General features: G+C 37.3%; 1 protein-coding gene across 1 annotated transcript in view; it reads right to left on the reverse strand.

Annotated features, from left to right (window-relative positions):
* Positions 1-13189, reverse strand: part of MALRD1 (MAM and LDL receptor class A domain containing 1) — a 612855-nt gene that overhangs the window by 545668 nt on the left and 53998 nt on the right. The window contains exons 6-7 of the mRNA XM_036841268.1: positions 3027-3128; positions 2210-2356 (exon numbers count right to left, since the gene is read on the reverse strand). Of these exons, the coding sequence (XP_036697163.1) occupies positions 2210-2356; positions 3027-3128 (249 nt within the window). The remainder of the gene's footprint in view (positions 1-2209; positions 2357-3026; positions 3129-13189) is intronic.

Genomic DNA, 13189 nt, shown 5'->3' on the forward strand with positions numbered 1-13189 from the left:
TTTCTGGACCACCATGTAAGAAGCTTGGAAGTTGTTACTCCTGTCCACTTAGCAAGAAAATATATGAACAAACTGAAAATCAACAACTCTTCTTAGACCCCTAGGAAAATTGAGGTCATGGCACAAACCATTGTGCAAGAATTGGTGAGGTAAGCAGATACAGAGAATCACAACTTTCAAGAGCAGAATCCCAAAATTGTATGGGAAAGTACAGGGGTGGAAAAAACTAGACTGTGATTGGTGAACTGCTGGAGGCTCAGTGTGAACACATTTGTGAGTTAAAAGCTCCAGGCAGTCCCATCTTAGGGAGGACCCCACTCTTTTGTGAGTTTTACCTTCAGGAGCCCTACCAGCTTCTCACAGTAAAAATCAGAGAAAAATCCTCTTGTGCCTACAGCTGGGGGAGAGGAAAAGTAGTCATTTTGAAATATACCTGGACTGTCCTGTTATTCTTAATAAGGCTTTCACTCAAGAGAAGCTTTACAACCAGCTAACCGACTGGAGATCCTAACTGGAAGAAGTGAGATATCAAATCCAGCAGGTTCTAACCTTCCAGATAACAGGAGCAAAATACCCAGATCCAGCCCCCACTGGATCAAAGACTGAGATCCATTCATTGGACTATAGGATGCTTCCCTTCCTCTCACAACTTATCACCACATCAAAAGTGGTCCTGTATGATAACAAGGAAATATTACCAAAAGAACTGCCGGTCTCAGACCTTATTTCAGAAGATATCTTTAGAGAAACCCAAAGACAACAGTGGGACCAAAACAAGAACACTGCATGAAATTTTAGCCTCAGACATTAACGGCTACAGCCAACAGTAAACAGAGCCTAATCTGTAGCTGGATAAACATAAAAGCTCACATTAAATACCTATCTACCTTAATTCCTTTTATGCAGTACATTATGCCTGGCTTTCACACACACAAAAATTACAAGGCACACTAAAAGGCAAAAAATATATAGTCTGAAGAGAAAGAATAGACATCAGAACCAGAACCAGACCCAGATCTGGCAGGGATGCTGGAATTATCAGACTGGGATAAATAAGTTAAGAGTTCCAGTGGAAAAAGTAGAAAACATGCAAAAAAGATAATGCAGGCAGAGAGTTGGAAATTCTAGGGAAGAATCAAAAAATGCTAGGGGTAAAAAACAGTATAACAGAAATGAAAAATGTCTTCAAAGGGCTCATTAGCAGACTTGACTCAGCTGAGGAATGAATCTCTGAGCTTAAGGATATGTCAATAGAAACTTACAAAACTGAAAAGCAAACAGAAAAAAAAAACAGTGAAGAAAAGGAATGATTCTATCTAAGAACTCTGGGAAAACTACAAAAGGTGCAACATATGCATAATGGAAATATGAGAAGAAAGACAGAAAGGAAGAGAATCAATATTTGAAGTAACAGTGACTGAGAATTTTCATCCAAATTAATGTCAGACACCAAACCAGAGATCATGGAAGCTCAGGAAACACCAAGCAGGATAAATATCCAAGAAAGTACACCTAAGCACATTACTATATTCAAAGCTGCAATCAAAGACAAGTGAAAATCTTGAAATATTCCAGGAAGAAAAAAATCTTACCTATAGAGGAACACAGATAAGAATTGGATCAGACTTCTCTTCCAAACCATGTAAGTAAGAAGAGAGTGGAGTAAAATATTTAAAGTATTAAAAGAAGAAAAAAACTCAACCTAGAATTCTATGTCCAGCAAAAATTATCCTTCAAAAATGAAATACAAATAAAGCCTTGCTCAGACAAATAAAAATTGAGGGAATTTGTGGCCAGTAGACTTGCAAGTAATGCTAAAAGGCATTCTTTAGTGAGAAGGAAAATGATACAGGTCAGAAACTCAGATCTACATAAACAAAGGAATAGTATCAGAGAAGGAATAAATGAAAGTAAAATGAAACATTTTATTTTCAACTTGCTTAGTTAATCAAAAAAATAAGTTTGTTCAAAACAGTAATAGTCCTAATGTATTTGATAATTAAATGAAATGAATGACAGCAATAATACGAGGGAAAGGAGGGAAGATTTAGGAGTATTTATTATAATGGGCTTGCACTACCCATAAGGAAGTATAGAGTTATTTGAAAGTAGACTTGGATTAAGTTGTAAATGTATTTCACAAACTCTAGAGCAACCACTAAAAGAAGTTAAAAAGGCAGCATAATCAATATGATTTTTTATTTGCTACCTTCATCATCACCGCTTTGATCCTGCTGAGGTGGAGATTCTAACACAGAAATTTCTCTTGCTTTTGTGCGCATCCAGGAAGTTTGCCCAGCAGATGTTTCTGATACCCAGTCACACATGTCAAAATCAAATCCACAGGCCTGACACACTAAAGAGAGGAGAAAAAGATGTCGGTGGACTATCACAGTCTACTGGAGTGGCTGCTTAACAGTGGTTATAGTTGCAATCAAGGCTTAAACACACCACACACACACACACAAATTCATATCTGGAAATTTTGATTCAATAAGTCTTAGAGTGTCCTCTACTTTTTAAAAGTTCTTCATTTGATCCAGATGGGCATCCTCCGAATGAGAACCACTGCCGCCAAAAAAAAAAAAAAAAAAAAAAAAAAAAAGAAGAGATTTCTACTTTTTCTTGTACCACTGCTTCCACTGTGGTTTTTTAAATGGCATAATATCTGACCTTACCTACTTTATGGAATTCAGTTAACTTAAATAATTTACTATTCACAATCACGTTGAAATTTTAAAGAAGAAACATTGTATATAATTCCAAGACCTTTAATGTAATTGTTTTACAAAACAACATTATCTTAACATATTTACTGTCTTTCACTTTTTGAATAAACAACAGACTTGCAATAACACTCCAGCTAAAACCCCAATGATACTCCTGCTAAAACTAAGACATAGATGTCAACAGAGTTTGTCAAGTGAGTATCCCTACTAGTGGTCTGATATTCCTGTTAGGCTTCTGAGTCTCATGGATGGCCTACACACTGACAAGGCAGGCAGACATCTCATTTTAACACTTACACCTCAATCCTTCATCTGTAGAATCAAATCTGCAGAGACTTATATCTGGATGGCATTGTTCCTTCTTGGTATTCGATGTTTCTTGACATGGTAAAATTTCATCTGTAAGATTGGCAAGAAGTGAGATGCAGGTGTCACTAGAAAGGATCATTATTTCTGAAAATGTTAACATTTGTTCTACAGAGCATGCTCAACCCAACTCCTCTGTAAGGCGGCATCATGCCTTAGGGAGACTCATTACACAAACAGAAAAAGAGAGATCGATTCAGAGAGAGAAGAGAGAGAAAAAAACAACCATGCCAGTGTGCTTCTGGATTTCAATCAGATCTCTGTAAAACTCTTAGAGGAAAACATAGGCGGAACACTCTGACATAAATCGCAGCGATATTTTTTTGGATCCATCTCTTAAAGTAAAGGAAATAAAAGCAAAAATAAACAAATGGGATCTAATTAAACTTAAAAGTTTTTGCACAGCAAAGGAAACGATGGACAAAATGAAAAGAAAACCTACTGAATGGGAAAAAATATTTGCAAATGATGACTGCTAAAGGGTTAATATCCAAAATATATAAAAAGCTCATACAACTCAACATCAAAAAAACAAACAACCTGATTAAAAAATGGGCAGAAGAACTGAAAAGACATTTTTTTAAAGAGGAAATGCAGATGGCCAACAGGCACATGAAAAAATGCTCAACATCACTAATTATCAGGGAAATGCAAATCAAAACCGCAATGAGATATCATCTTATACAGTCAGAATGGCTATCATCAGAAAGAACACGAATACCAAATGTTGGCGAGGATATGGAGAAAAGGGAACCCTCATACACTGTTGGTGGGAATGTAAATGGGTACAGCCACTATGGAAAACAGTATGGAGGTTTCTCACCTTCCTAAATATCTGAGCTTTGAATCTTTTGACATCTTGTTACAGTCATCTACAGACACTGGTGCCCTACCCCTCAATCCCTGACTACTTTACCCGTTGCCTCAATGTCACTCTTTGTCATTTCAATGTTCACATTCATCTTGCCCCTCAGTTTCTCGATTTTTCTTACTGATGCTCATGAAGGAGAACTGCTGATGTAAAACCACTTCTGCCACCACTCGGCTGAATATGATCATTACTAATGGTGACAACACTTCCTCTATCTTAATTATGAGGGGCCCACTCCCCAACCATCACCCCTATCTTTCCACTCACTCCCTCTAGTATCTCTGCTGTAAAAAATTTTTGACAGCATCAGGACCTACAAGATAATGGTCCTCCAGTTTTGCAATTCCTTTCATCCTCTCTCATGTCCTCATTTCTTTTCTTACTGATGTTAGAAAACAGTCACCTGCTGGCTCTTCTCATGCTTCCACAAACTCAGGACAAAAGCTCTGATAAGTACAATCCTTCACATAGTGTTAAGTGCCTGACAATTAGCTTTCTTGATTGTAATGTAAGTGTCTGACATCAACCTTTTGATTGCTGAGGCATCCATTTCAAAGACATCTATCTCCAATAAACACATTGCCCCTTACACACTGGATAAAGAGCCAGGCCGTCCCACCCATGAAGTTCCCCTTTTCAAAGCCCTTGGTGACCTAGATAACTGAGCACTCCAGTGACCCAGCTTTTCCCTTACTGCACTTTAATTCCCACTTGTATGTTTTAAATTCAACAATAAAAAGTAAAACCGGGAAACCCGAGGCACCCCACCCTCGACCCCAACAAAGGCAGAACCCTAGGTTTACTCTCTCTCCCCACAACCTCACTGTATGGCCCTTGGATGCGCTGGGTACCCTCCAGGACCTGTAAGAAGCAAACCTTGTTTTTCCAAAGTTCCCTGATGGTTGTTGCAGAGGTGTGTCTTGTAATCATAAGAACCGCAAGGGCTGGACTAGCCACAGCATCACAACACTGGCTCTGGTCTGGGAAATGTCTGTGGGGACTCACCACATGTAATCTGGGTCCAGGTGAGCGCCTGAGATTCCTGGCAGATAGCGTCACTGTGAATAGGCTGAGACCCACACGACATGCTCCACCTGCATCCGTGCAGATGAACGGGAGTGATGGGTCAACACCAAGCTGACTGAAATGACTTCATATCCCTGACTACTCACTTCATTGCACTGGGGCCATCCCGCTACATCTTCCTAATTCTTTCCTTTTCTTCCATCTAGACAACTGTTCAAAACCCTCTACCCACTCCTTAAACCTCCAACTCCTCCTCCCCCTCAGCTAATCATCTTGCTTTATGTTTCATTGGGAAAATGAAAGAAACCAGAAGAAAACCTCACAAGCCCCACCACCTGCACCGCCACCCACATGTCTTTCCTCCTCTTAACTGTGATCAACCAGTCCTGCTCCTCTCTAGGTCCACTCCTTTCATTTACCCAGGAAATGCATCTCCTCTCCCCTATTTTGCAATCATTCCGGCAATTTCCTCCCCTCTTTTACATCCCACATGCTTTCTTTCCCTTCAGTATACAAGAGGCCACAATTTCACCCATCTTAAGAAAATCTCTTAAACCTCCAACTCCCTCCAACTAACTTCTCCAAGTTCTGCCTATTCTCACTGATTCCAGCACCACTTCTTCTCCCCCCATTCTCTCTTGCATCTGTTCCAATGAGGTTTTTTTCAATTTTTTAAAAATGAAGTTAAAATTCAAATAACCTAAAATTCACCACTTTAACCATTTAAAAGTACACAATTTGGTGGCTTTTATACATTCTCAGTGTCATGCAATTATCACCATTATCTAATTCCAAAACATTTCCATCACTCCAAAATAAAACCCTGTACCTGTTAGCAATCACTCCCATTCTCTCCCCCTCCTCAGCCTCTGGCAACCACTGATCTGCTTTCTGATGACTTTGCCTATTCCGCACATTTTATAAAATGGAATCACACATTACATAGCTTCTTGTGTTTAACTTTTTACTTCTCAGATGTTGTCAAGGTTTATTCATGTTGGTGTAACATATATCAGAACTCTATTCCTTTTTTTTTTTAACACCACTGCACTGAAACTGCATATATCAAAGTTGACCTCTCCATTGTTAATCTACAATAATATTTAATTTTTCCTTCCCAACATACCTGACATATCAGTAATATTGATATAGTTGATCACTCCCTTTTTCTTGAAATGTTTTCTTCACTGGATCCTGGTACATAATTTTCTCCTGGTTTTCATCTTAAATGACTAGCATTTATTCTCATCTCCTTGGCTGGTTTTCCCTCATCTCATCGATGTTACACAAGGTGACATCAGCCTTGGATCTCGTCTCGTCTCACAGTCTTGTTAATATCACCTAGTCTCATGCCTTTAAAACATTTCCAATGCCAATAACTCATAGAACTATAACTTAGGTCCAGACCTTTCACTGGACTCCGACATATCCTGTTGCTGACTTGGCCACTTCACTTGGATAACCAACATGCATTTCAAAAGAAATATGCCTGAAACTAGGCATATTTTCTGATTTTCTCGGCTCAAACTTTCTCCTCCCACATTTTTCTCATCTCAGTCCATGACAACTCCATCCTTCTAGTTCAGGTAAAAAGAGTAGAGTCATGTATGATACATCTCTGACTTTCATCGGACATGCCATCCATCAGCAAATCTTTGCTTGATCTATAAAACACATCCAGAATCTCACTACATCGAGGTACTCACTACTACTACCAATTCTCAGTCAAGGGAACATCATTCTTTCTGGATTATAGTTAAAACTTCTTATTTTGCCTCCTTGTCGCTGCCCTTGCCCCATTATTATCTTTCAGTATCCTCAGACTAAAACAAAATTAAACTACAAATCTGGGAAATCCTCATTTATTCGGTAATTAAATATCATACGTTTAAATAAAACAGACTTTGAAATAACCAAGTATTTTGATCTGAATGAAAATTTACTAAAATTTGTGTCATATAGCTAAAACAGTACTTAGAAGGAAATTAGTAATTATAAAAGTTTTCATTAGGAATGAAAAATGATTGACCTCAAATCCTGTAATTTAACTATCCATTTACAGAAAGGAGGACAAGAAGAACATATTAAAGCTAAATCAAGCAGCAAGTCAGATCATGTCTCCTCTGCTCAAAATCATCACACGGGCTTCTATCATACAAGAAATGCATGCAAAAGTCCTTTCCATGATCTTCCTCTTACAAACCAGGCTTACTCTTGCTTCAGGACCTTCGCCTTGACACGTGGCTTCCTTCCAATATACACATGGCTTGACCTCTCAACTTTTTTTTTTTTTTTTTTGCTCAGAAAATATGTTCATGTGACCATGCCTGACCACTCTATTTAAAACTTATCTCCCTCTTACCTGTGGCACCCTTATCTCAGTTTTCTGTTTTATTGTACCCATAGCACATAACACCACTTGACATAAAGTACATTTTTCTATTTACTTGCTTAGCTTCTTTCTCTTTCTGACTAAAATATAGATTCCATAAACTCAGGGATTACCATTTGTTTTTTCACTGCTTCTCCCTCATGTCTAGAAAAATTCTTGACATAACATAGATGCTCAATATATACCTGTTTAATGAATGAATGAATAAATGACCTAAGACCAATTCAACGAAATCTTTTACAACAGCACAGACTCTATATAAATTGTTCCCATTTGTATTGGAAATAAAATTGAAGCAACTGGTTGTGAAAATGATTTATGAATAACATCCATAATCTGGTTTCTCATAATGGAAGCTAACAAATGATGAATATGCAAAGCTTCTTGAACATAAGATCCACTGAAAATAAAACTGCATATGCAATTAAGGGAGTGTGGGCAATAAATGAAACTAAGATTGCACAATAACAATTACCATGAAACAATTAAAACTGTAATTTTTGTAGATTCGTATAATAGCTACAAATCTTCAGCCCCTGGAGCTGCATAATTAAATGTTTGCCATAGTTCAATTAAATGTTGTATATTATCTTTAATTTTTCACTATTTATACAATAACCACAAAAGTACTGTAAACAAAAATAGCGAATAGTCAATTATAAATTGCATGGAATTTAAAATTCAGCTTGTATCAGTTGTTATTAAATATCTTTCACCAATGTTAACCACTTCTACTACCTTTAGTCCCCCAAACTGGAATTTGCAAGCACAAAAACAATGATATGGGGGGGGTTAATAAGTTGTCAATCAACTAATCTGGACAGCTTTTTATTTTAGTGCATTCTATTTCAGAGCTCAAAGCTATTTAAAGATGTCATCTATATTTATATTCATATTCATTTTCTCTCCCTCCCCACACCCTCTCTCTTTCATTTTTATATTGCACCACAATCCAACAGTAGAAAATTATGTTTGGCATTTTAAAATTCTCCATCAATGATGTACAATCAGCAGGATGAAGCTTTGCCAACAATTTCAAAGTCTCTATACCAATGAAGCCACATGTGTAGAGCCTGCCATCCTTCAAATCTTATCTTGTACAAACAGCTTATGTGAAATTGGCCACATAACTCAGATGGAAGAGAATGAAGTCCAAGCCTCAAGGCTATTGCAGCAAAAGTTATAATTGACATCCACTTTTGACTCCAGGGGCTTTTGACAATTTCTTTATCAGTTTTCTTAAAACAGTAATGAACTTCAATGAATAGTCATTAGATCTTTAACGGTAGCTAGAAGTTAATAAGATAAAAAAGGTAACTAGTTAAATAATGCTTATTTAACTGGATAATATATAAGCATTATTCAGGTTCTCATTAAGGAATAATTTGTGTATTTGGAATGTTTATAAATGAGACTAAGGCAAAGTCCTGGCAAACCAACCTAAAAATATTCACAGAATATTCATATTTGATTATGAGCCCTAACATGCAATCTTTATAAAAATATACAGTAATTTGTTTAAGAAGCAATGTATCTAAGAATCAGTGATTGAGCACATTCTTATTTAGTCACAGTCACAAACCTGGGTCTTTTTACACTTTGATAAAGTCTAAACAGGTCTTCCTTTCAATAAATGTACAGTGAATACTCATATCTTGGGAAGGGCAGTAATTAGAAAGATACTGTTTGAAAGTGTGGGAAAAATCTATAAGATTTCTTTAATATTATAAAAAGAATTTAGTTTTATTTTCCATCTTGAAAATATTCAGAAACCACGAAAATACCTATATTTAGCGCTTTTATAAAGAGAGCTGTATTTCTACCGTAAAGAGTAAGTAGAGAGAATCAGTTATGTTTTTTCCCTAAAGATAATACTGCACTTAATAATCTATATGGTGGACTCCTCATCATCAGAATTTTTCCAATTGCAAAAAGCTACTATTTCTTTTTAAAATTTTTTTAAAAAATTATATAAGTAAAATTATACTTTTGGGTATTTATTTCCATGAGATTTGACAAACATAGAGCGATGATCTGCAAATCCATCAATATTTCATTTATTCAGTCAGGGCTGTCCCTAGTTGTTTAGTACCTTGCTCTTATGGGCTGAACTGTACCCGCCACCCCCAATTCATATGTTGAAGTCCAAACCCTCAGCACCTCAGAATGTGACCATATTTGGAGGTATACAGAGGTAATTAAGGTAAAATGAGGTCATATTGGTGGGTTCTAATCCAATATGATTGGTGTCCTTATAAGAAGAGGCATTTAGGACATCGACACACACAGAGAGAAGACTGAAGATCCAGAGAGAAGAGAGTCATCCACAGGCAAGGAAAGAAGACTCAAAAGAAAGCAAACTTGGTGACACCTTGATCTTGGACTTCCAGCCTCCAGAATCATGAGAAAATAAATTTCTGTTGCTTATTAAGCCACCCAGTCTGTGGTATTTTTTTATGGTGGTCTTAGAAAACATGCACTGACCCTGGGGTGATTAGGGCAGGTACATAGTGACCCAGAGTGTGAAAGCCTAAAGAAGTGGCTGGGGTGGGTGCTTTGGATTGGTTGGTTTGCATTTGAAAAATACACTGTAAGGTGAGCTGTTTTACTGTCTCTAGGAATTGGCTCACCCTGGAAGAGACAGTCCCTCCAGGGTCAGCAAGACCCCAGACATCAAAGCATCAGAACATAGAAAATAAAAACACAGTAATAGAATTGCTCCCTAGTCTCAAAAAAAAAAAAAATTAGAACAAATTTTTGAAACCACACTGGTTTGAAGAAATAAGAAAATAAAGAAATCTTGTCAGAAAACCTATATATCTTAGAACCATTTTTATAACCAAAATAACCACCAAAAGACATATTACAGCATTCACTTCCAAGCAGTATTCATTTCCAAGTACTATATTTTGGCTATAAAATGACAAAAGAACTATGTTTCTACTAAAATATGGCAAATGCTTATCCCAGATTAATTCACCCCAGATAAAAAATCACATTATATAGTTTGAAGACGTATCTTTATTTTTGATACTAAAACAAAAACCTAAAAATAATATAATATTTCTTAGCATAAGTGTAAGTACTGTTTTAAACATATTCCCATGATATTTTATTTAAACCTGCTTTTTATAGAATGGTGCTGTAGCTTAGAGGAAAGAAGAAGAATTCATACAAAATCCCAAATACTTGATATTTACATACTTGCACATATTCTTTATTCAATCAATTATTTATTAAGTACTTGATCTGCACTCGGGATCCACAAATGAGTAAGACACTAGTAACTTTGCCCTCAAGAAACTCAGCATTTAGTTGTAGAGATAAATACACTGTGTGTGTGTGTGTGTGTGTGTGTGTGTGTGTGTGTGTGTGTGTGTTTGTACAGGGAGTGGGAGTGTGGGGGGATTTTCTGTAAGAGAAGGCTTCTCAGAAAAGAGACGTTGACTCAGTCTGGAAGGATATCTAGTAGCAGAACAGGCCAAAAATTTTTTTCATGAAATAAGAAGAGGGAGCAAGGTTTGAAAAGATACCCAAGAATGAGCTAACACTGTGTTGCTGGATTCACAGGTAGTTCTTTTTGGCCAGAAGACAGGAATTCTTGGGGAAATTAAGAAGGAAGAAGTTGGGCTGGTGTCTAAGAGCAGGATCCTGGTGAGCTTATGTCATGACAAAAAATTTCAATTCCATTCTGAAGGCAATGAGAGTTACTGATGGATTTAAACAAAATAGAGATTGGTCACATTTGGATGTTAGAAAGTACAATCTGGTGGATAGCAGGGAGTAGTGAATAGTGGGGTGAAATAGACTGAAATTGGAATTTTTTAAAATCCAAGAGAAAAAAAATGGGGCAAACAAAATCAGAGTTGGATAAGAATAATGAATAAATAAGTGGAGACAATTTGAGAAATATAAGGACATGTCCTCAATAACGTTTTTAACCAAATTAATGTGGAGATGAGAAAAGGAAAGAAGAATTTAAGGACAACTCCTTGGCTCCTGAGTGAGACCAAACAGACGCCAATGACTAAAACAGGGAACGCAGGAGAAGGAACAGAGTTTGAAAGAAGATTGGAATTTAATTCTAAACATACTGATGTTGAGTTTCTGCAGCAAATATATTTGCGCCCTCAACTTATAAACCTGTTCTCCTTGCCTGCCTTTATTACAGAGGCCAAATCTAAATCTTCAGTTTTCTTAGCCTCCCTAGCAACTAAGGTTGTCTGCCTGAAAATCACCTAGCCGATGAATGACATGTCCAAAACTACGTCCCTTCCCATTCCTTCCTTCTTCCTGCCCTGAATGCGAGAGGTTATTCTATGAGCATAAGATGACAAGCATGAGGGAAGTACAAAGGAAATCCCTTGGTCCTTGAATTTAGCAGTATCAGAGTTGAAGAACCTATGCCATGACTGGCTATATCCTCTATTAAGTCATCTAAGCACACTTTTCTGCTTTCTTGCTTCCAAATGCATATCTAGCCCTATTGTCCATTGGAGTAGGATTTTCTGATGGAAATGTCCAGAAGATGTTGGGTTGTCTCTGCCTGCTTCCCCTACCTTGGCTGTCACCACCAGGACCACATGAGACTGAAACCACAGACTCTAGTCATCCAGAACCCTGCTCCAGGGCAGTCATTGCCAAGTGCAATAATCAACACGAGACTAGGTCTTGCGGTTCCCAAAAGGTTAGTTCTGTTCTTAAACCTAGGATTGCCTGACTTCACAAAAATTTCCTGAGAACATTACTTTAAATGTAGGCTCCATCCTCAGTGATTCCCATCTAGCAGGTCTGGAGTGAATCCCAGAATCTATCACTCTTCTATGTGATTCTGATGGTTAACTAGGTGTAGTCTATCATGATAGTGCCTGAACGTGACTGGAGAGTCTCATTTGAAAATTTAATGCTACTTAATTTTACCACCTCTCACATTCTCACCATTTACAAAATGGAACCCCATCCAAGTGCCAGTCCTATCGCATAATGCTTTATCCTTTTTCTCCATTATTAATCCTCATGCTGCTGTGTTTTCCTCCCAGAAGTTTAAATATCCCCTCAATCCTCCTTCTATTTGAAAAACAAAACTCTTGCACTCTCACCTTCAAAGAGTCAAAGAACACTCTGTGACCTTACCTGAGTACTGGCTTTCCCCAAAAAGACACCACTTCCTTTGTAGCTCTCCCAAGGGGAGACCTTCTTTTCCAATGCCCCATAAAACAAAAGGCCTAAAATTAAAATTGCCATCCTTCTAAATCCCCAATGTTGCTTCTATACAATGATTCATTCTTCCATGTTGCAAAAACATCTTGGCCCATGACATCCAACTTATAGCCCTGTGTCATCCATGCAGGAGATCTGATTTCCATATTCACTTAACACTTCAGTCTTGGATTTCAAAGTCTTCTTCTCTAGGCCCTTACCTTGTAATATTGTATAACTTTAATATCCATGTAAAAGGCCTGCCCAATAATTTAGCTTTAAAGTTCATGTCTCATCTTCAGTAAACTTTATTTCCACACCACCTCAAAATAATACGGTGATAACACTACCCAGAACTATTCTTAGAAATTGTAGACTCCAATATTTTTCTATGTGACCACAACTTTTCCTTGAATGTCCAACTTTCTGATGCTCTCACTCCCACTACTATTGCTTTTTTTTTTTACTTCTATAGTGATTTTAAGGAGTTCTTTTAAGTGATAACTAAAAATCTGGCAGTCGTCTTCTGAATAATTATGGCCCATCTACACCGGCGTCTGTCCCAGTGTATGGATCATGGGTAATTAGGGAAATGGCTTTGGTTCC

This window comes from Balaenoptera musculus, chromosome 2, assembly GCF_009873245.2.
Source record: "Balaenoptera musculus isolate JJ_BM4_2016_0621 chromosome 2, mBalMus1.pri.v3, whole genome shotgun sequence".
Classification (NCBI taxonomy): domain Eukaryota; kingdom Metazoa; phylum Chordata; class Mammalia; order Artiodactyla; family Balaenopteridae; genus Balaenoptera; species Balaenoptera musculus.